The sequence below is a fragment of the Sander vitreus genome, chromosome 1 (genome assembly GCF_031162955.1).
Source record: "Sander vitreus isolate 19-12246 chromosome 1, sanVit1, whole genome shotgun sequence".
Taxonomy (NCBI): Eukaryota; Metazoa; Chordata; class Actinopteri; order Perciformes; family Percidae; genus Sander; species Sander vitreus.
Window position 1 is genome coordinate 6,647,386 of NC_135855.1, and position 23,759 is coordinate 6,671,144.

General features: G+C 41.8%; 1 protein-coding gene across 1 annotated transcript in view; it reads left to right on the forward strand.

The window, feature by feature from the left end:
- adamtsl3 (ADAMTS-like 3) overlaps positions 1 to 23,759 on the forward strand; it is a 243,556-nt gene that overhangs the window by 179,538 nt on the left and 40,259 nt on the right. Inside the window, exon 7 of the mRNA XM_078256216.1 lies at positions 15,394 to 15,520. Within this exon, the coding sequence (XP_078112342.1) occupies positions 15,394 to 15,520 (127 nt within the window). The remainder of the gene's footprint in view (positions 1 to 15,393; positions 15,521 to 23,759) is intronic.

The window sequence follows — 23,759 nt, forward strand, 5'->3', positions numbered from 1 at the left end:
CCAGCTCACAATGCAGATCCTTCACTGGAAAAGACAGATGCATTTACAATCTGACATTTGAAAGTTGTTCTCTAAGTGTCAAGCCTTGTTTACTCTTAGGCTGGAGAGTGTTTGACTTGACTGTTGACCTGTCTGCTCAGGAGATCCACTAATGTACAAGTCAACACCTATGACAGGTGATAGGATGCAGATACTGCAAGAGAATTGGTGGCATTGGTGAGGCATCTCAAACATATACTGCACTGTAGAGTTCATTTCAATGAGAGAGTAGGGGGTCAAGGCAACACATAAGAACCTGGTATCAAGCAAAGTAATGGAGCAATGTTATTGAAGCACATCAGGTCACTTAAGCGTGATTTATGCTTCTGCGTTAAATCGACAACTTGGCTACATACGTAGGTACGTGGAGACACGGATAACGGAGAAACTATGCTGTAGCCTGACGTGCACTTCTCAAAAAAAATTTAACTACACGTCGCGGCGACGCACATCGCTCGGCCGTGGCTTGGTAGCATTGCATTTCTCTTTCTCCATAAACGACATGAAATCAAGGAGAGGGTTAATGATTCCTGTTACAGATTTCCCACTGTGGTCAGAAAGCACAGAGGAGACACTTTGTTTCTCTCACTATGACTCGAGTTGGTACTCACTCCGAAACTAATCGCCGTCACTCTCTCACTCGCTCTGCCACACACTCCCCACACACCCTCCCTGCTATTCTCTTAAAGAGATCGACGCACACACCAGCGCACAGGTATAAACTTCAGGCCATTTACGTAGGCTACGGCAAAAGCTCTGCGTGGAGCCTCCGCAGAACCATAAATCACGCTTTAGACGTGATATGTAATTTTCTGCTACTGGGGAGGACAAACTTTTTGATCTTCAGAAATAATGTTCACGGACAAGTTAATGTTTTAAGGTTTTATTTGCAATTCAAGCAAGCTAAGGTTAGCCAGCTAGCTGCACCTACGCGGCATGGTTTTGGCATTGGTTGATTCGTAACATTAGCTAATACAGTAATTTGCAAACGGCAAGCTAGATAATGAACCAGCCAGATCAGCCCCGGGAGTCTAGATGAATTAGCTGGTGTTATCCACTCAAAACAGTATTTTGCTATGTTAACAAGCTAGCAATTTGTCCGTTTAAGCAAGAAAACTAGCCAGGTAAAACCACAATATCACAATATGTTTCAGTGTCGCTTTTAGCACAGAGGGGGAAAGTGTTTTGTTGTAACTTACTCCCTGTCGCTAAGCGACTACTTCACCGGGAGGAGAGCAGGCAGCAGCTACAAATACCTTCAGTTAGCCACTGTAGCAATTCAAATTCAGCCAAGCGCAAGCCCCAGTGCCGGGGGGTCTGATCCCGGACCGCCCCCCACTCTCCACCGGATCAGTAAACTTTCTGTTACTGCCGTTTGCCCTGCCGCTGGCCACCAACCCGCTGTGACTCCCAGCAACCCCTTGCAACTCCCAACTCGTCAAATCCTGAATCTCCCTTTAGCGTCTGTATGGAATGCAGCAGGCAGAGCAGCAGCTCGACTGCAGCACTGTAAGATGACGTAGTATTAAGAGTGACAACGGTAGCGAGTAGTATAAAAGACCCAAAATCCACGTAGGGTTGAAGGGGTTGTAGATGGGTTAAACAACGCAGGACTTTCACCCAGGAGACCGGGGTTTGTGTCCTGTTCTTGTTCTTGTCACTTAAGGGTAAATTTTTTTTTTAACCCAACCCACAATCTTTTCCTAAACCTAATTCAATTCAATTTTCAATTCAATTTTATTTATGGTATCAAATCATAACAAAAAATATCTCAAGACACTTTACAGGTAGAGTAGGTCTAGACCACACTCTATAATTTACAGAGACCCAACAATTCCAACAAGAGCAAGCTGTCCTGTTTTTGTGCTGCATGTCAGTTAAATGTATGAAAAAAAGTGATGCCAAGAGTGTGTTGACCCCAGCGTTGGGGTTTGTGCTGGCTGAATTCCAGTCGCTAACTTAAAGGCTAATTGTAGCTCTGTATCCGATATAATAATAATGGTCACTAAACAAGCCTGGACAAGATCCGTGAAGCTGTTTTTTTGTAAATCGACTTACACAAATAAGAATTCAGAAATTGGCATATTTTATGAATCATTGTAAGCTAACTGCAACAACTCACAATGCAGATTCTGTGTCATCTGAACACTGAGGGTGGTGAAATTAATACATCACTCACTATTGATTAGGGCAAATCTAAACAGAATAACTCCCCTGCCAACAAGAGCTAAACTCAATGTCAGGCTGAATGAAAGAAGTGAAACGTAATGGAAATTCAATCTGATAATCAGGCTATATTCCTATGGATTTTTTTATGCTGTTTTCTAGATTAATTCCTTCCCCATCTGAATATTTTAACAGTAGGTCACTTGAAATGGGAGGAAACAAGTTTCCCCAACATATCATTTTTTATTAAATGCAGTAATCTGAAATTTGTAGCATGCTACACAGTATTACGTGCCTCTAATCCTCACAAATACACCCGAGTTTACAGCATGATTTCTTTCTTGGATTTGCACACTAAAAAGTACAATACCAACAAAGAATTTCCCATTTCCCAGTCCTGTTTTGAATGGCAAACAGCATAAGTCATTATCATTGATATAACTGTGCTTCTATGAAACACCATGGGGTGCCAACGTTGTAATCTAATATTCAGTTTAAATAATGAAGGTACACCTTGAAGAAGCAAAAAGTTATTTTCAAATGGAGTTCTTACTCCTCCTTAGAAACAACCAACATAACAACAATTTGCTTGGTCGGTCTGCCGTTTCCTCCTTTTCTGTTCCTCCGCTTTCAAACCTTTCTGCTTCTTTTTTGCTGGCTCAGCCATGACGATAGTGTGAAAAACTACATTGCCACCTTGTTAGCCAGTTCCTGAATGGGCGTATGTGGGCAGTATCACGCGATACTTCCTGACGTGCCAAAAGTTGCAAGGGTGGTTTTTCCGCTCACAGGCGCTAGGGGGAAGTGAGACGACCACCATTCAATTCGAAAAAAGTCATATAACCATTCCAATGACTCGAAAGCTGTTCAGTTGAGGTAAATTAAGCTAAAAAAAACTGCGTAGTTCCCCGTTAATGAGTAACACATTGATTGGTTTCCTTAGATGCGTAAAAAATCTATCTATCTATCAATCTATCTATCTATCTATCTAGCTACTGAGATACTGACTATCGAACATGGCGGCGGGTGCCGCTGGTGGAGGCTCAGCTTGCCCCCGTACAAAACCTGCAATCTACAAAACGGACAATAGGAAGGTGATAGTGGAAGATGAACTGTTAAACTTTATCGTGGTTAAAATGAATACACTCAGCCATGATGAAATTGTTTTGTTGGTAACAAACAACTTTTCATCTGAGTGGATTGAGGAGTCCAAACGTTTTTTGTATGATATATGCCCCAGTACCACGCTACGCTGTATCGCACACAAAGGCCCACAGAAGGATGTGAAAAATATCAAGGCCTGTCTGAGGGTTCTAAATGAGTGTGGTGAAAATATTCCGCGGTTTGTTTCACATTACTTGGATGAACTGCCACCTGTCGGGTTTGGCAATATGGACGCCTCAGCGCGGCTTAGCCGAGTGGAGCAGCTGAGCCAAGAAGTCTCTGGCCTGAGGAGGGCATTGGAAATGCAGGCAGAAGTGGGTGAGAACTTTGGGGCAATTGTTGCTGCCATGGATCGCCGTGTGACAGCGGTGGAGACGCACCGCACATCGGCCTGCAACCCTGCTGCTGGCACCGCACGAGAGGGGGTACAGGGGTTAGCAGGCCCTGTTCGACAGGAGGAGACAACAAAGTCTCCCGCTGGGAAGTCTTGTCTCCTGGGTCTGGACACCGGGATCGCCAGCACCTCACACGGAGAGGTGAAGGGGCTGGTGGACTCTGCTCAACAACGGGAGCTCCTGGATGTAGCAGTAACATCGCCACGATCACAACTACAGTCCCCACAGTGGAGCGTTGTTGTGAAAGAAGGTCGCAAAAAGCCGGGGTCCCTTAAAGCAACTGTGCCGCGGAAATCCAACAACAAACAAGCTCACTTGAAACGTGACCAGAGGAATGTGGGAATAATTGGAACTGGTACTGAGAGCAACATTGGAGTGGTGAAAACAAAGTTGGTGAATGTGTTTGCCACTAGGTTTTCTCCCACTCTGGATGCAGACACGCTACGTGAATATTTATCTGAGAAATTGGAGAAAATGGAACAGTGACGTGTCGAAAGATTGAGTCAGCCCGCAGCAGGTATGGCTCATTTCACATCACCGCTGAATGTAACAATGTTGCTGATATGTACAGTCCAAAACTCTATGTTCGTCGCTATTATGAGGCCCGTGAGACCCTAACCCTAATGAGGTGGGGGGTAAACTGAATTGCCATGGTACACCTGCAGCTCCACATGAGAGCCAGCCTGCATTGTAGCTGCTATGATATGAATTAACCTATATGAACATCTGTGTCGTGTCTTATAATGTGCGTGGGCTGCGTGTTGGCCACAGTGAAACGTGATAAATCACGCCGTATTGTTATGGACAAATTGATGGACACGTGACATTTTGTGTGTCCAGGAGACGTTCCTGGCTAAACAAGACCTGGAAGGACTAAATTCTATACATAGGGACTTTCATGGGGCAGGTGAATCAACAACTGACCTAAGTGCTAAAGTTGTCCAGGGGAGAATTCCAGGGGGGGTAGCCACGATGTGGAGTAAAAAATATGACCAGTTGGTTAATGTTATAAGATTGGGTGTTGACTGGGCTATTGGGCTTGAGCTGTGTTATAATGATAAGAACATAATAATTTTGAATGTCTATATGCCATATGAGTGCGTACAAAATGAGGATGAGTACCTCAGTAGATTGGCATTTATCGCGTCTTTTATTCAGGACAATTCTTCTACCTGTATGTATGTCGTTGGTGACATGAATGCTGATGTATCTGATGCCAACTCTTTATTTGGTAATCATTTAATGCAGTTTTGTTCTGACGGTGGATTGATTTTATCTAGTAAGGTACTATTGCCGAATGATAGCTATATTTATATCAGCGAGGCCTGGCACTCTACTTCCTGGCTGGATCACTGCCTTTGTACAGTGGATGCCCATGACTCCATCGATATGATGAAGATTGGTTACGATCTGGCTACTACGGACTATATACCCTTTCTCATGGTGTTGGACACAGGCAATTTACCAGTGTTGTTGCCTGTGGATAATGGCATTGATGTAGGGAAAATAAATTGGTCAAAATTGTCTAAGAAAGCTCTTAATGAATATTTCAGTCATTCTGATGCTTTGTTGGGTAACATTAAAGTCCCAAAAGATGCCTTATTGTGTCGGGATATGAACTGTAAGAATGTACAACACTGTAAGGATTTATGTTCCCTGTATGAGGCTATTATGGAGTCTCTCTGTATCTCGAGCAGGCCTCTGTTTAAACATAGGACAAAAGTGTGCAACGCTAAGCCAGGTTGGAAAGATCATGTAGAAGAGCTCCATGCAGAGGCCCAAAATGCTTTTAAAAAATGGGCTGAGTCAGGCAAAAGCAGGCATGGCCCCTTGTTTGAAAATAAGAAATGCACTAATGCTAGATTTAAATATGCACTTCGCTATATTAAAAGAAATGAAAACATTATGAGGTCAGATTCACTGGCATGAAAGCTGCAAAAAAATAATGTTCTTCTGGAAAGAAATAAAAACTATGAATAATTGCAAAACATCTCTCCCATCTAATATAGATGGTGTGAGTGGTCCTGATGAAATTTCACAGTTATGGCAGAAACAATATAATGAACTGTCAAACTGTGTAAAAAGTAATCTGTTTGTAGTGGATAATGTAGAGTTTAATGATGATGTTGTTGTCACTTCTGCTGAAGTCAATGAAGCAATATTGAAGTTAAGAGATAATAAGGCCTGTGGTCTGGATAGTATTTCAGCTGAACATCTTAAACTTGCCAGTAAGAAACTGTGCCCTCTGGTAGCTATGTGCTACACAGGTTTTTTTGTTCATGGAGCGTTACCTGATTCTATGCTCTCTGTTGTGCTAGTACCAGTTATTAAAGATAAAGTGGGGAAGCTGAGCAGCTCAGATAATTACAGGCCAATAGCTCTGGCCAGTGTTATGTCCAAAGTGCTGGAGACAGTTCTATTGTGTAGACTTGAGAGGTATGTCCTGTCTACTGATGACCAATTTGGTTTTAAACAAAAGCATGGCACTGATTTATGTATTTTTGCACTAAAGGAAATTTTAGATAAATATAATAGGCAAAATTCCACAATGTTCATGTGCTTCAGTGATGCTTCTAAAGCATTCAATCGTGTTAATCATGAGAAATTATTTTTAAAATTGTCTAACAGTGGGGTCCCTGGATTTTTAATAAGAATCTTGGTTTATTGGTACTCGCATCAGACAATGAGAGTGAGATGGGGGAATGTTACATTTCCACACCTTCCAAGTGACCAATGGTGTCCGCCAGGGCGGAATTCTGTCTCCTTTTCTTTTTAATATGTATATGAATGATTTGTCTTTGATTTTAATTGCATGTGGTACAGGTTGTAGGGTTGGTGACTCACTAATAAATCACCTTATGTACGCAGATGATGTGGTCATTTTTAGCCCATATAGTGCTGGTCTCCAACAGCTTTTGAGAATATGCACACAGTATGGTGCTGATTTTGATATAAAATACAATGCCAAGAAGAGTAAGATCATGATTATTAGAAGTAGAGAAGACAGACAGTCAACCTTCCCTGACTTCGATCTGTCTGGTACTGCACTTAGGGTGTGCAGTGAGATTACATATTTGGACCATATTATTGCAAATGAGCTGTCTGATGATAATGATATCTATAGGCAGCGTCGGAAGCTGTATGCTCAAGCGAACATGCTGTGTCGTAAGTTTAGCATGTGCTCTGTATCTGTGAAGATCTCACTCTTCAGAGCGTATTGTACACCTTTGTATACTGCCTACCTGTGGTGTCGTTATAAGCAAGGCAGCATTAGAAAACTCATAGTGGCTTATAATGACAGCATGAGGCTGCTGCTGAGAGCTCCAAGAAACTCCAGTGCAAGCCATATGTTTGTCAGTGTCGGGGTACCTACCTGCTCTGCTGTTTTACGTAACCTGATGTATAGATTTATTTGTAGGGTATCTGAGTCAAAAAATGACTTGATCACTGTTTTAGCTAACCCTGTACGCAGTTCTGTCAGATTTTCTTCCAGACTGTGGAACCATTGGCGAACATGTCTGTATGTCAGACACTGAACATTGTGGAAGGTTTTGTATTTTTGTATTTTATGTTATACTCTGTGTGTTTTTTATTGTGATATGGATCCCCCTGTGTCTGAAATAAAGTTTATATAATCTGCCTCAGTTCAACAGAAAACTTAAGTATCTCAGAAAGTCCTTTGTCTAGCTCCCAACATTCTTTACCCTATTCTTCTGCATTCACTGATTGTGTCTGACTCACTCTCCAGCTAACACTGCACACAACGTAGTAAAGGGATTTGGTTTCTCTAGGCAGGGCATGGATTTATGTACACAGTAGAAGATGTACCCACGAAATGAAATTCTTTCCTGCTTCTACATTGAGTAACGAACTAGGTTGCACGATTAGTCATCTAAAGGTAAACGTAGTCATACCTATTGCGAAAGGCCACATTCGAAGGATGGGCCTTTTCTGACATGAAATGCATTGCTGGTGTCATGTATTCGTTATAGCTTTTTTGTCATTCAGACATAGGTGTCTGCCATGTAACTGTTAGTTATGGCTTCATTCAGACTTGAACTGATTGTTATCGAATGAGACCCAATCTCATTGGGGGGCAATCCAGATGTTTTGTCTTCACTTATACCAGTGGTTATCAAAGAGGGGTCCGCCAGGGGTCCTAGAGGGGGTTCCAGGGGGTCCCCAACAAATAGAGAATACTTTATTTTCACTATAGTTCCATCCATAAGTAACACAATGACATAATGTATGACTATTTTGATCATTGGTTTCATACACTATCTGTAGTAAAACAGCTCAAAGCTAAAATCCTAACAGGTGGGGGACCCCAGGACAAAATCGCATCAAATGGGGGTCCGTGATCTCTTTTGTGTCAGTTTAGGGGTCCTTGACGTGAAATAGTTTGAGAACCACTGACTTAGGTCTATGCGTCAACATCTGGCATCCACCTGGAAAAGAGGTCAAAGGTCATCGGCCAGATGTGAGTGGAGGAGGAAAGATCAGGGAGGACATTCACAACTGACACAGAGACATGGGTTACCATCTCAACTCTTATACAACCACCTGTTATTATATCAACGTGATAACTGAGCACTGAGTCATCTCTATGACAACCGAGCAAACTCCATCCACTGAGGAAGACTAGAAAGGACTAAATGGACCTTGTTGGGAATTAATCTTTTGCTGCTGTGTCCTGTGTCAATAATGAACTCTCAATCAATCAGACTGTGACTTTAAATCATTTTCATGTCCGTGTTCACAAACATAAACTACTGTATGTCAATGACAAAAATATGGTTGTGTGTTAATATACTGCAACACAATTTAATATGACAGACTGCCATACATCATACATTTAATTTTAAAAGACCAGTTTTCTGAGTCCAAACAGGAACCTGGAAAACTCTGTTTTCCCTGAAGGGATATATCAACTCTGTGTGGGTGGAAGGCTGAAACAGCAGGCACTAAAAAAAAACTATTTTCAAATGTATCTACATTAGTGTGGACAGGGCCTAAGTATTAGGAGACTTCAGTATTGGAAAGCTGTTTGCTGTTTGGCAAGGACACAGGGAGAAAAAAAACACTCCCAAATGGAGTTTATTTCCTCCAGGCTAAGAAAAGTTCCCTCCCTCCTCTTCGGTTAGGGTTGTTTGGCTAGCACTCACCCCACGAGTTGAACTTAGTTTGAATGACGTGCCAGAATCTGCCTGTAAAAATCCAGTAAATAACAATTTCTGGAGAGACTCAGTTTTCTCAGGCTGCTTCGGGTGCATCATTAAACTAAAAATACCAACAATCAGGCCAGACACACACAGGTACTCATCGGCAGTAATGGGAGATGGATGATGGATGTGTGCATTAACAGCAGCTGCTGATGGTGCTGGCACACAGAGAGGGCACTGGGCATGGGATGAAACGGTATCACCTGGTGATGGAGGCGGGAGCGCGGAAGGGCTGCTGGGTTTAGGCTGTTCCCATTCATACATATAGCTACGAAAAGTTAAGCACTGTGATTCACATGTATTCCTATTTATTGCTGCATGCAATATGTTTAAAATCGCAATAATATCATATTGTGACAAAGTATCGTGATGATATCATATCGTGAGGCCTTTGGGGATTCCCACCCCTAGTTTGTATCCCCAGGACACAAGACTTTCACCCAGGAAATGTGTGTATGTCTTTGCATAATTCTAATTAAGGGGGCCGGTGTTTTAATCTAAACCACAATCCTTTTTAATCCAGCTAGTTGTTTTAGTGCCTAATCTTTACTCTTGTCGCCCATGACGGTAACTTTTTAATACATACAAACACATACTTAATGATAAATAAAAAGGGAGGGAGGTAGATAAATAATGATATGGTATTAGAGAAAAATAAATAAATCAAATAATAGTAATGATAATTAATAAAAAGCGACGGTCACTTTTTGACGGCTTAACTTAACTGCGGTCCCTGAAAGGACGGTCATCTGGCGGTGCACTGTACCCGCCTGAAAGTCACCTTTTGTCGGGTAAACTCAACTGCAACAGCCTCCGTATCAACCAGCACCTCACGGTGACCCGTACTGTAAGGACTGCTGAAACTGTCCTAATAATTTTGTAGGATATCTTACGTATGGTTGTACATACGTTTTTGTTCGATATCATACGAACCCGTTCATGAGAATGCGTTGCTGGGTTGCTGTGGTACTGTAGCAGAAAGTTTGTCAGTGACGGAATGAGGCCAATCCCTCCTCTAGTGCATGTACATGGATTAATAATACACCACACAGCAGCATGAAATCCAACTGTATACAGTGAGAGAGAGGAGAAAATAAATACAATTCCTGGGAGTAAAGTGGAAGAGAGCAGTTGTGTGCCTGTCCATGTTTGTGTATGTGTCACTTTATTTTGCCAGCCTGTCACAGTAACTCAGCATGACACGCCTCAGCATACACTATCTACATCAGTCTGTGTGTGTGTGTGTGTGTGTGTGTGTGTGTGTGTGTGTGTGTGTGTGTGTGTGTGTGTGTGTGTGTGTGTGTAGAGAGAGAGCAGTGGTACATTCAATCAAACTCAGCTGTGTTGGCCAATGCTGTTTTTTCTAGTGAGACTTTACTGGAGGCCATAGCTTACCAAAACTCCACTTCATCACTGTGTGTGAGTATGGTAGTCTATATCCTTGACGTTCCACTTTCGGGATTACTCCCAGGAAATTCCGCTAGATGCATGTATTTTCGCCGATGTCTGTTTCCTTCCGCTTTCTTTGTGTTGGCGTTCTAAACTCCGGTGGATTTATGAGTACAGTGGTTAACTGTTCCTCAGATCTCTGCAGGGTAAATTGAGACAGCTAGCTAGACTATCTGTCCAATCTGAGTTTTCTCTCACACAACTATTTTACAGCAGCTCCATATTTTACAGTGCCGCCCATGATGATTGTGATTGGTTTAAAGAAATGCCAGTAAACCAGAGCACGTTTTACTCCCACTCCGGAATGCTGTGTGGACTAACCAGACCCTCCTCCGCTTCGTAGCGTGTCTGGCAAAGCGAGACTAGGGTATGGTAACTAGGGCTTGGTATCATTCAAAAATTCCGATACCAGTACCGTGACTTAGATACCGGTTCCTAACGTAACGTTAATTTTTCGATACCAATTTTATAAAACAAAAAGAAATTCCAACATTACGGCACAAATCATTTTATTTATTTTTGAGCTCCTACAACATAAGCCCGTCCCTGTGCGTAACGTAGAGTTTGTCCTGCATTTCTCTAAATGCCCTGACACACCAAGGTGACCGTCGGCCGTCGACAGTTGGGCCAACAGTGAGTGCCAATTCATCTGATTGGCTGTTCGGCTTGAAAACGAGAGTGAGGAAAACAAACAAACAACTGTGAGAAACACACGCAGGGCTTCTTTCATTTTTCATCTCATCTGATCAATCCAATACACATAAGAGCTGTCAAAACTGGTCAAAAATTACGTTAGAATGTTCCTTCTAAAAAACACACAGGTTTGAACGATTGGAATAACTATTTTTGCACATTATGTTCATAAGATGGCAAACGGGGTATACATTACTTATGTAGGCATATTTATTCCAACAATAACATCTTATCGTCTTAAAAGATATCTACAAACCTAAACATTACAAAATAAACTAACGTTAATAAACTAATATTCTACCGTGATATTTAATATAAAAACCGTAATAGACCTCTCTCTCTCTGCACCGCTATTAACGTTAGCCCCCTAGCAAGCAAGCTAGCTCACTAGCCAGCCGGCCAGCCTCTAAATTAGTTAAATGTAACAACCTAATGTAATTCACACGCTCTTATCACATCGTAGGTAAGCATATCGCTATCACCAGATGAGTGGCAATTTTGTTTGGCTAATTTTCGGTAACCAGTGTATGATGAAGGCCTGTTGGGTGGTTGAAATAGCAAGCAAGCTAACATTAGCTAACGAGCCAGCAGCAGCAGCAGGCAACTAGACTTCTTTGCCGAGAGAACGGATACAGCCCGGGAGAGGGACAGTCTGGTTAGCCATCTCCCAGTGTCCGATGTCATCCTTTGGGTAGTGGAGCAGAGGGACCGTAGGCTCCGTTCGTTTCTGCTGCTGCTCTAACTTGTTATGGGTATCATAGCAACATTTTTGTAGCGGTTACCCTTGTTGAATGACAAATAGATTACCGCCGGTTGCTGGTATGGAGAGTTATTTCCTCTGTCTTGGAAATAACGTGTAACATTAGACAGCCAATCACAAACACTATCAGATCTTAGTAGAAACATGCTGCATGATTGTTGGCTCACTGACTCTGATGAGATCTACTCCTTAGGTATTGAAATTGGGTACTGAATGACGAGGCATTTTTCGATACTCGATACTATAGAGGCAATTCGGTCAGTCCCTAAAAAGTATTGAATTTGGTACACAGCCCTGATGGTAACTATGACCATTTGGTTCTGTCTGTATAATCTTTGCCATGGCATCGTCATTGGTTTGTGCAGGAGAAACACGCATATAGTAGCTCACTGTGAATCAATTACAAATCCCTTCTTTTAAATGTTTAATTATTTTGCTTAAAACTGTGCAGTTGTTTTTGAAACCTGGTCTTGGTGTAAAAAAAGGTGGAGTCTTATGTAAATATGCTGCCACCTTTGTAACAATTGGATCTCATGGAGATTTTGGGAACACTGCCTACACAGTAATGCTAGGATCCTTCATTATTTGTCATGCCTTGGTGTTGCTCGAGACTGCGACCAAGCTTTCTATGACCTGAAATGAAATACTGAGATGAAACTGATTATAAAGTCTTTTGTTTTGTTGTTCATTTTTTTATTCAATTTATTCAAGTTACATTTTAACATAGCGCATGCTGTGGGAGGAGGATTGCAGGGAGGGCAACAGCTTGAATAGGTCACCAGTCCTCCACAAAGTACATGCAGACAAACTCATGTTCATACAATTTAAAGCTTCCACAACGTGTGCCGGTTTCAACTGCAACAGCTGATTATTTCCATTTGTGATTAATGTATGGTTTATTTTATTAGGTTAAATGGTAAATCATTTAGTCCAGCGGTTCCTAGTCTACATCGACGATGTTTCAAAATTATCTGACATTTCAAATTCCTATGTCCCTAATTTTTGGCCGGATGTCCATCACCTTCAGCTTTCTTTGTGTTAGCATTCTAAACTCCGGTTTACTTATCTTATGAGGGAGGGGGCGGCGCCAACGATCACAGGGGGGTGCATGAGGCTTTCTCTGCTCTGAGGTCTTCAAACTTATATTTGCACATAAAATCATGATAACACGCTGACTGAGTCATTTATACAAAAGTCTGGGTCAGGTCAGCTGGCTCATCCTTGTTTCTCTATACAGCTGTATTTGGAGAGCTACCTTAACTTTGGTTTTATTGAAGGACAGGGCTGTGGAATGCCATTTTATTGAATATTAAATAAACAAATAAATAAATATGATATATATGAAATTCATCCTGAAATAAATAAATTAGGGAATAAATATATAAATAAATGTATATACTGCATATAGATATATTAATGAGTGAATATAGTTTAATAAATTATTTAGCTTTTTGTGTAGCTTTTTTTATTTCAGGGGACTTTTATGTCATAATGTCACATTTCTCAATTCACAATCTCTATTAATTTCCATTTCCTATATTCAAATGAAGGGGCATGGCTATCTCACAGACTCAGACCAAAAGCAACTACCTAGAATGTGTCATTTGTGGCAAGAAGAAAGCTAATGAAAGCATGAACATTACAACAAGCAGTATGGAAACTATCATTTGGCATTTTTTATTTAATACATGATTTGAAATTATTTCTTGATTATTGCAATGGCTGTTGTCTGTCAGTCGACTGATAAATTAATCATTGGATGACCTTCTATCGCTGTGAGGCTTGACTGTATCAGTGCAATACATGATCCATCTTCACTGTGTGTACTGTATATCCTGGGGCACGTTCAATCTCAAAACAGTGTATCTGTGATCTGCTCAGCCCCATATATCTCTCTCTGTGTATCTGTGATCTGCTCAGCACCCATACTGTATATCTCTGTTTATCTGTGATCTGCTCAGCCCCATATACAGTATCTTTCTGTGTTTATTTGTGATCTGCTCAGCCCCATATATATATCGCTCTCTCTGTGATCAGAGGCCGGTACTACGAATCAAGATCAACGTGCCCTGGATTTATTTCAGTTACCTGGCTTCACCTAATCTAACAACCGCGGTCCCGCATAAGCTGTGTCACAGCGGTGGTTAACAACTAGTTCAATCAACCCAGGGTTTCCCAATCACCACCAACGGTGTGCAAACATGTACCAGAGTCACATATTTTACATAAGAAGAGCAAACAATAATTCTACATAAATATGAAGAACACAGACATGTTTTACAGGCAAAACACAATACAGTCGCTGCTTCCTAAAACAGGAGGAAAGCTGGCAAAAAAAAGCAGACGCTGTAAATGCGTAAATCACAACGCTTATCAATATCACTTCCCCATCAGTCAGGCACAAGATCAGACCATAATTACACTTGTGCTTTCCATAAACTGTCGTTGCTTTAGCCTGTTATTTCAGTTGCAACCCTGGCAGTGGTAAGCCATTGTGGGAGAAAATAAAAAATATAAAAACACAATTCAAACCGATGTGCACATTGGCAACATACGGCTCAAGAAGCCGACAAATAGCCTATACGTAATTCCCTCCGCTGAAAATCTATATCTTTCATAAAAATACCCATCAGGGAATCTAAATGTTTTAACTTTTATGAGCGCACCTCTCTCTCTCCAGTCAGAGCTCCACCGGATCTTCTAAGAACGGTGACGCCGTTATCAATGTAAAAAAAATATTGATTGGTCGGTAGGCGGTGCTTTAACACCGGTTGATCTCTAATCTCCAACAAAGCCTGCTCCTGAGGGTTAGGTGTTCAGCTTAAGTTACCACGGCGATTTAACCCAGTAACAAGTGATCCACCGTCGTGATACACAAAACCCTGGGTTGAACCTGAAGTTACCCCGTTAACGCCAAATCTTGCTTCGTAGTACAGGCCTCTGCTCAGCTCCATGTATCTCTCACTCTGTATCTGGGAGGCTTGACATGATCCATCTTCACTGTGTGTACTGTATATCCTGGGGCACGTTCAATCTCAAAACAGTGTATCTGTGATCTGCTCAGGCCCATGTATATCTCTCTGTGTGTCTATGATTTGTTCAGCACCCATAGCGTATATCTCTCTCTGTGTTTATCTGTGATCTATTCAGCTCCATATATCACTCTCTTTGTATCTGTGACCTGCTCAGCCCCATATATCTCTCTTTGTGTATCTCTGATCTGCTCAGGCCCATATCTCTCTCTCTCTGTTTATCTGTGATCTGCTCAGCCTCATATATCTCTCTCTGTGTATCTGTGATCTGCTCAGCTCCATATAGCTCTCTCTTTTTATCTGTGATGTGCTCAGCCCCATATATCTCTCTCTGTGTATCTGTGATCTGCTCAGCTCCGTATAGCTCTCTCTTTTTATCTGTGATGTGCTCAGCCCCATATATCTCTCTCTCTCTGTTTATCTGTGATCTGCTCAGCCCCATGTATCTCCCTCTGTTTATCTGTGATGTGCAGGAAGTGGGCTGTGATCGCCAGCTGGCCAGTGGTGCCAGGGAGGATAACTGCGGCGTCTGCGGCGGCGACGGTTCCACATGCCGGCTGGTCCGAGGACAGGCCCTACCCCACCTTACACCAGAACAATGTAGGTGATGAAACCCCCATCTGTGTCCAACTCACGTACACATGTCTGCATTCACTCTAGATCAGAGAGATTCAACAGGGATCCCTAGGAGGTTCTCAGAGTTACTGCAGGGGAGCCACCATTAGTTATATATATATATATATATATATTTATTTATTTTTTATTTATTTTTTTATTTTAATTTTAAATGTCTTAACATGAATCCAACATATTATTAGCAAATATAGATCAGCCTATTTGTGAAAAAAAACCATTAATGATAGGCTTACTGGCCTATAGGTAATGTAGTCACTAAGGTAGCCATCCACAGTAGCCATCCACAGAGTCCGGATCGGGCCGAATTTTTCTGTCCGAGTCCGGCCCGCGTCCGACAGAGCCGTGACCGAACCCGGCCCAAGCCCGACAGGCATTAAGTTTGTTTGTGTGGAAAGCTTTTATTAAGCAACTATAGGAAGGCATTCAGAAATGTCAACAGATGAGCGCATCAGCACACACGGGGCAACAAGCGCACGTTAATAAGCTGTTTAATTTGACATGTTCAGTGTGTTAACCTTTCCTGATTGCTTCGTTTCTGACCGTGATCAGAAAACCAAGGGAGACTCGTTACCTCCAGGGCCGAAGTTATATAACGTTAGGGTTATATCCCGTTTCTGGTGAGCAAATGAATGAACTTGGCTTTCAGTCTGGGGTTTATTTCGGACACCCCACACACTGTTGGCTACAAAACTTAAACTTATTCCACCAACTCTGCTTGGTCCCATCTACACGTCTGCTTCCTCTTTCTCTATCTCTCTTCTGCCCCCTTTACACATGCACTGAGCTCTCTTAAAGGAGCCGCAGCACCATTTTACAACAAATGCCATATCGCGCTGACGTGACCGATCCCGACCCGAACCCGACCATCATTTCTAAATGTCTGTCCGAACCCGGCCCGGCCCATCGGGTACCGTCGGGACCCGTCGGGCTTGGTTCGGGTAACCATGCCTTAATCCACAGATAGTTAATCCTAAAGATTCACTGTGCTACATATATGTTTACTAATAAAATATTATTTATAAAATCATGCCAACAATTGTTATTTTAATAGCTTAGTATTCCACGCACTACAAAGGTACGTATAAAGGCTTTAGGCCACTGTGCACGTTATTGTAGGCCCAGTTTAATATGAAACTTATTTTTTTACAATATATGTAGTAGGAGTCCCTGCTCTGTCTCTCTTTCAGTTAAGGGGTCCTTGGCTTAAAAAACGTTGAAGACCCCTGATCTAGATCCACTTCTAAGCCTCATGTTCACCAAGCTAATCCTTAATACTTAACACAGCAGGCTTTCAATCTGAAATACCCTTACAGCCCTTTCCCTGCTCCAAATGTTGCTAACCCCCAATTTCTACCGGCTGCAGAACGTCTGCGGATCCACTCCGGAACGGCGGCGGAGTCATTAGGTTTCCATTAAAGTCAATGTGTGTATTTTCACTGACTGCAGAACGGCTGCGTTCCGACTCCGGCACAGTTACGGCGATTCGCAGCCCTTTTTGCACACATAACACATGTAGTTTATAAAATCTGATGTTTTATTATAAATTTTACTACCCAACAATATAACGGCCTAGAAGTCCAGCTGAAATGATTAGACCATTATACACTTGTTTACAGCTGATTGACAGAACTGTTTGGAATGTTTCCAGTTTCTAAAATGTGAGGATTTTTCTGCATTGAGATGATTGATGCACAAACATCCTCCCAGTCAGGCTCTATGGAGGTTCCAACACACTTTCACTCCCAGCACGTCAAAAAGTGACGCTTAGTCAGGTGCCTTTGGCGTTTGTAAATTACGCAAAAAGTCTCTTAGTCGCTTGGTCGGGACTCTTGGCGTCACTTTATGACGCTCTGGGTCGGGACGGACGTTTATCTGACAAGCGGCACAAGAACGGGACAGTTAGGTTTAGGAAAACATGGTGGGTGGGGTTATAAAATTTACATTTCAGTGACTCGCGGGACAAGAATGGGACATGAACCCCGGTCTCCTGGGTGAAAGTGACCCATCCACCACCCCAACCTACTTCCTTACGTTGATTTTTGGTCTCTCATACTACTCACTACCGTTGTCGCTCTTAATACTACGTCATCTTACAGCGCCGCTGTCGAGCTGCTGCTCTGCCCGTTGCATCCTAACAATAATCTTAAAAGAAAATGAAAACGCACAGGCAATGGTTAGGGTTAGGGTCACGCAATTTTCATCACCTTAAGTACATGTGGAGTTAATACCGATTGCAACGGTCTTCAGGGTTGGTTTGTTGTTGCATAAATAGGTCAACATTTAATTTGAAACTTATTTTAAATAATCTTGTAACAGAAACTGGGGTATTTTTCACTCAACTACTATTACTCATTTTATTCACAGACCCTAAAGGGTGATTTTTGCATCGGTATCTGACGCTGAGAGACACTGACCAAGAGTCAGTATCTTACGAGTTGGGAGTGAGAAGGGCAGTGCTTCTCATGTCGCTTAAATTGCCTCCTTGACTTCTCCACTTGCCTCCCTTCCTCATCGGATCATCGGAGGAGAGAGGGAACGAGTAAATGTGTTTTAAAGGGATGAGACATCCTTTCCTCTGAAGCGTCACATGAATTCATTAGCTGTATGGGCGGAGTTAGCAACTCCTTCAGCTGCACGGCTTCCGGGAAAGCTGCTCTCTCTTGTATCCTCGCTTATAGCTCCTCTGTGATCCCTCCTCGATGCTCGCTCCTCGGGACAGAAATAAGAGCTTTGAGACGGCCTTCACCGAGGAGGGACAGAACAACTTCCGGTTCAGCCGAGGGCTGAGAAGTCGAGGAGCTATCAATTAAGGGCCATGAGATGCAGATGGGGTCGCTATGGGAGGTACATATTATAGCTGGATATGTGTCTGCCGAGACTTTGGCTTCTCACCTGTCTTGGCTATGTGTCGGTCCTTGCTGAATTGGCCACAGGCCTCCAGGAGCCATCTCAGCTTTGGCCTGCTCTTCTCTCATTGCCTCCAGCATTTATTTCTCAAGGCTGTACTATTAAAAATGCCATCTGGCTACAGAAACCCACCCACTAGCAGATGGAGCGACACCATTCACCTATCAGTGACTTTTTTTTTCTCTCACAGGTTTTCATAAAAAAACATTGTTTTGGCTTGGAGTTTGTTAAATCTCAAAAACACTGTGCATAAAAGAGCCAAGCAGAAAATGTGTGATTGGAAATGAGTTTTAATCAGTTTCCATCTTAGTTTTAGAACAACAAACCTGGCTCAGCATCAAGATTACTGGCAAAAATGCTGACAGGGAGATCAGTATTCATGGCTTGTCAGCTTGAATATTGATAGATGAACAAACAGGCCAACCAATAAATCCACAAACACTTAATGCTCATTTCTCAGCATTTTTTTGTTTTGAATAAAACTCTTTATGTGAAATGCAAATACACAGCTGCATATGTCTGTCAATATGGAATAGAAGATTTGTTTACTACCCATTCCCTCTCTTTTTAACTTCCCTGCTTGATATATGTGGATAGCAGCACAAATAACAGCTTTACAATGAAAATGCAATTTCCACTGGGGTGGAATTTTAGGTTAATCAAGTACATATTGGCACCAAATATATATATATATATATATATATATATATATATATATACATTGAAGACCCCTTTTACTGTGTGAAACGTGAATACCTACTGTGGGTTTCTAAGACTGGTTGACACTGTGATAGTGGTCTGAAGTGTGACTTGTGGCCAGCACGCATTTTGTCAGAGACTAGTCTATATCCACAACGTTCCACTTCCGGGATTGTTCCGATGCCAGCGGAGATTCTGCTGGATGTCCCTCTTTCAGCCAGATGTCCGTCCGCTTCCTCTTTCAGCCAGATGTCCGTCCGCTTCCTCTTTCTTTGTGTTGGCGTTCTAAACTCCGGTGGATTTATGTTGTGTATGTCTATGGTTAACTGCTCCTCAGATCTCTGCAGGGTAAATCCATACAGCTAGCTAGACTATCTGTCCAATCTGAGTTTTCCGTTCCATGACTAAAACAACTTTTGAAAGAACACGTTCCACTAAAACAAGTTCCTTCCCGAAGCTATTTTGCAGAGGCGCCGTTGCGCCGTCCAGCGCATAGCGCCGCCCAAGACGATTGTGATTGGTTTAAAGAAATGCCAACAGACCAGAGCACGTTTTTCTCCCAATCCTGGAATGCTGTGTGGATTAGCCAGACCTTCCTCTGCAGCGCTGTGGAGGAAGGTCTGGCAATGCGAGACTAGTCAGAGGCCAATGGGGAACCTGTAAAGCTGTAGTTATCTTTAAACAAGTGTCAAAGTGTCCTCTGGTTAGTGATACTCTACCTGTCACATTCATTTGTACGTTTTCCTTTCCGTTGTCAAGTTTCAGTCTCTCGTGTCCTCTCTGCTTTGGCCTCAGCTTTAATGTCCCACAAGAGGAGAGCTGATACAGGAAACCAATCACGACCACTTATGCTTACCTTGGTCAGTGAGTTTCTTTACCATCACAGACACCCAGAGTATCACATTTGTTCCTCCCCATCCATTATGCATGACTACTATTTATCATTGCATTTGTAATATGAATTGGCTACAGTATTCCCTAAAGCTTCAGTTAATGGGTCCAGCACACTCGTGTAAAATGAGCTCATAACTGTTTATCTCTATTTCATTTCCCTTATTTATTTTTGAAGGTCACTGTGGCTGTGCATTTAATCTTCATTTTTGAGTTCAGAAAAAAAAATGCAAATTGCTGCTGCTAAAATTTATTTCATTGCTCCCATAAATTCTGGACAATGCAGATGCAGTTTCGAAAGCATAATTATGTTAGGGTGCAAAGCTCTGTGGCTGGCAGCCAGAGCAGCTTAATTGTTTGAGCTCAGCGCTGATTTGTTGCCAGAAGGGAAAAGTAACTCTCATAAAATGTGGAAAATAGAATTAACACTCCATTTGCCTATAAAGGTCTCGCCTCGTTACAACACCTCCTCGCTTGACCACGGAGGGAGAAACACTTCTAGTGTGAAGAGTCAGGAAGTGTTTTGCAATCTGGAAAACAGAAATCCTTCCACAGCAGTAAATACTTTCAATAGTTAAGCTGTGTGCTGTTTGTGTATGCTGTGAGCGTGACCTAACAAGAGTCGCATGATTGACTAGTTAGTAAGCCTTACTGACGTTTAACAGCACACATGTGTATGTTATTTAGGTCTGCAGGGTTGATCGGGGCTGCTGTGCAGTTGTAAAGCAGGCAGATTTAGGGATGGCAGTGACTGGAGTGTGGTGGTCCCATTCAATCAGTGAAGGGCCGTAACAACAAGCTAGGAGCACAGCCAGATTAAATGGAAAGATTACACTAGCTATATTGTTTTTTCGGGCCCCCTCCAAATGGATACTTTGTTATTTGGTGAATAAACAAGATTACTTTTAACTGCCACATGACTATTATGCTAATTTATTTATTAAGGTATTTCAATGCATCTAATTTAGGCTTATTTGGAAGGGCCTAAGAGAAACTTGTGTAAAGCCTCACTGTCGTTTTCTCTCTTCTTTTTCATTTTTCTTTTTTTTTCTCGCTTTGCTGCACCTGAAAGCATCCCAGAAAAGTGCTAGTGTAACAGTTATGGCTAGCTGACATACGGAACAAGAAACACATTTTCCTGCAATTGGAATTTTTTTTATTTTTTTACTTTTGTAGTTTTTATTAAAACAATATAATAATAATAATAATAATAATAATAATAATATATTAGGGCTGTCAGCATTAACGCGTTAATCGTGATGCGATTAAGGGCCACGTTAAAAAATTTTAATCGCATTAATCGAATGTAGCCATTTATTAATTTATTTTACACTTTACTCTGCTTCACGTCATGCCGAACAACGCCCCTTAACTCTTCTAAAATCAACTAACTGCAGACCTGTCAGCATCATAGATGACTCAGGTCTTAAAGACGTACTACGGTTGGCATGTTCTGACCCGTTTTATACATTGCCGTTGAGAGGGACAGTAGTTTCACCATACACAGCCTGTACGACACGGAGAAAGCAGCTAAACTGGAACTGCTGCAAAGTGCAAATGCTGTCTCATTAACCGTTGATCACTGGACGTCAGTGGGTAATCAAAATTATTTAGGAGTTACTGCACACTATATTGACTCTGGTTGGACTTTGCACTCGTTTGCCTTAATGGTTCGACATACAGAAGAACGACACTATGCTGAAACGTGCCGAGCACGTTGCTCGCAAAGTTGCAGAGACATGGGGCATTGCAAATAAAGTTACAACTATCGACACAGACAGTGCACGGAATATGATCACAGCAGCAAGACTTTTGCACATTTTTCTTTTGTTTACAGTAAATAAATAATAAACAACTACAAATCTTAAAGTCAAGTTCATAAAGTAACTTTATTTGCATTAATTTGATTCCCAATCAAGACACACTGGTAAGAATTGCTTTCCATTGTTATTATGTACTTAAAAACAGTTCTGAAATGCAAAATAATAAGAATTTTAATCATGTGATAAAACATTTGATTAATCGTGATTAACTATAGAAATTTAGCGATTAATCGCGATTAAGAAAAAATTAATCGTTTGACAGCCCTAATATATATAAATCTATACAAGTTTAGATGAAGTGTTACATTGGAAATATTAACTGTGCTTTAATTAACACTTGTATGTTTATAAGCATCTTATAAGGTCTTATAAGTGTCTTAATAACATTAATTACTGCATATTACAAGCAGTTCAAAATAAAGTGTTACCATACTGTATATTTTTAAAACTGCAAAACTATTTTTTTACTTTTCCCTTTTACTGGGCACCCTAGCAGCAAATGGACCCTGGGCACATGCCTAGAATGCCTTTGCCTAGATCCGGGCCTGGCTAGTTGTACAGTGAAGGAGATTTTTCTTTAATAAAAGGGACTTCAATTCAAATTAAACGTGAGCTGTGCTTTCTCTCTCATGCAGTTGAAGGTCTAAATACATGTGATAGGACCTGGAAACTTATAAATGAAAGCTGCAGTTATTGATTTGGATTTCCACTTTAAAGCAGCATAACAAGCTGCATAGACTTTTTTAAGCTTTAACAAATAAACACTCACACACACAAGATTTGCTCCAATTAAAGTGAAGGCAGCCCATTTAGCTTAAACCTAAAGCATGATTTATGGTTGTGCGTCAAGGGATTACAGCAAAGCTATGGAGCCTAAGCACCTGAGAGTACACTGTAGCCTTCTCCTAAATGTCAAATGTCTAAATCACAAGACAGGGTGTAAACCAGGACCAGTCGCACCAGACAAAGTTATCCAAAAGGGTTATGCAGAGAATCATCAGTATGTGGGTCTGGCAGAAGGGCGGGCAAGTTTCAGAGGCTGAAGAGCAAGGCATGAGCAATATTGGCAATCAATAGTCTGCCAGACGAATCTCCACAGCACTGTGGAGTGAGGTCTGGCTACTCCACAGATACATACCAGGATAGGAGAAAAAACGCTCTGGGTTGTTTGCATTTCTTTAAACCAATCACCATCATCTTGGGCGGCACTAAGCTCCGGAAGCAGCGACGGTGGCTCTGGAAAATAGCCTCCGTTTTTGTGAAACATTAGCACCCCGTAAGAGAAAATGCCACATACAATATTTCAATCAGGAGAGACTTCGTTGCAGATATGCAAAGATTTATTGTACATATGCATGATTTGAAATGTACAGTCTTTGGAGATTAGACTCCATCATTATTTAAAAAAATATACATTTTTTAAAAGGGTAGAAAGCCGAAAGATAATCCCCCGATGGAGTCTAGACACTGATGGTGGCGCGAGGAGCCTGGAAACCAAAACCGAAGTGCTGTCGGTAGTGGCCTGCCGGATGAGGACCCAGGAGCCGTGTGTGATGAAGACCGGAGGAGCAAGGGGAGGAGGAGGGTTGTGCTCTTATCCTGAAATGACAACTGAGCAGCAGAGAGAGACAAGTTTAAAACAGGGATGTCATGCAGTGATTGGCTCGTGATTGTCATGGCCGCTTCTGATTGGTTAAGATAAAAGTGAACACCTCTACAGCTGATCCGTTTAGAGGAGAAAGAAAGTGATTATGTTTTAGAAGTCTTCCTGAAAAAATTTGCACTGAGCTCCATAAAATTAAGATAACTGTTCACACAATACAGTAACGTGAGCTTTTTGAATTTGCTGGATACATGGTTAAACCTCATTTGCTCTAACCAGT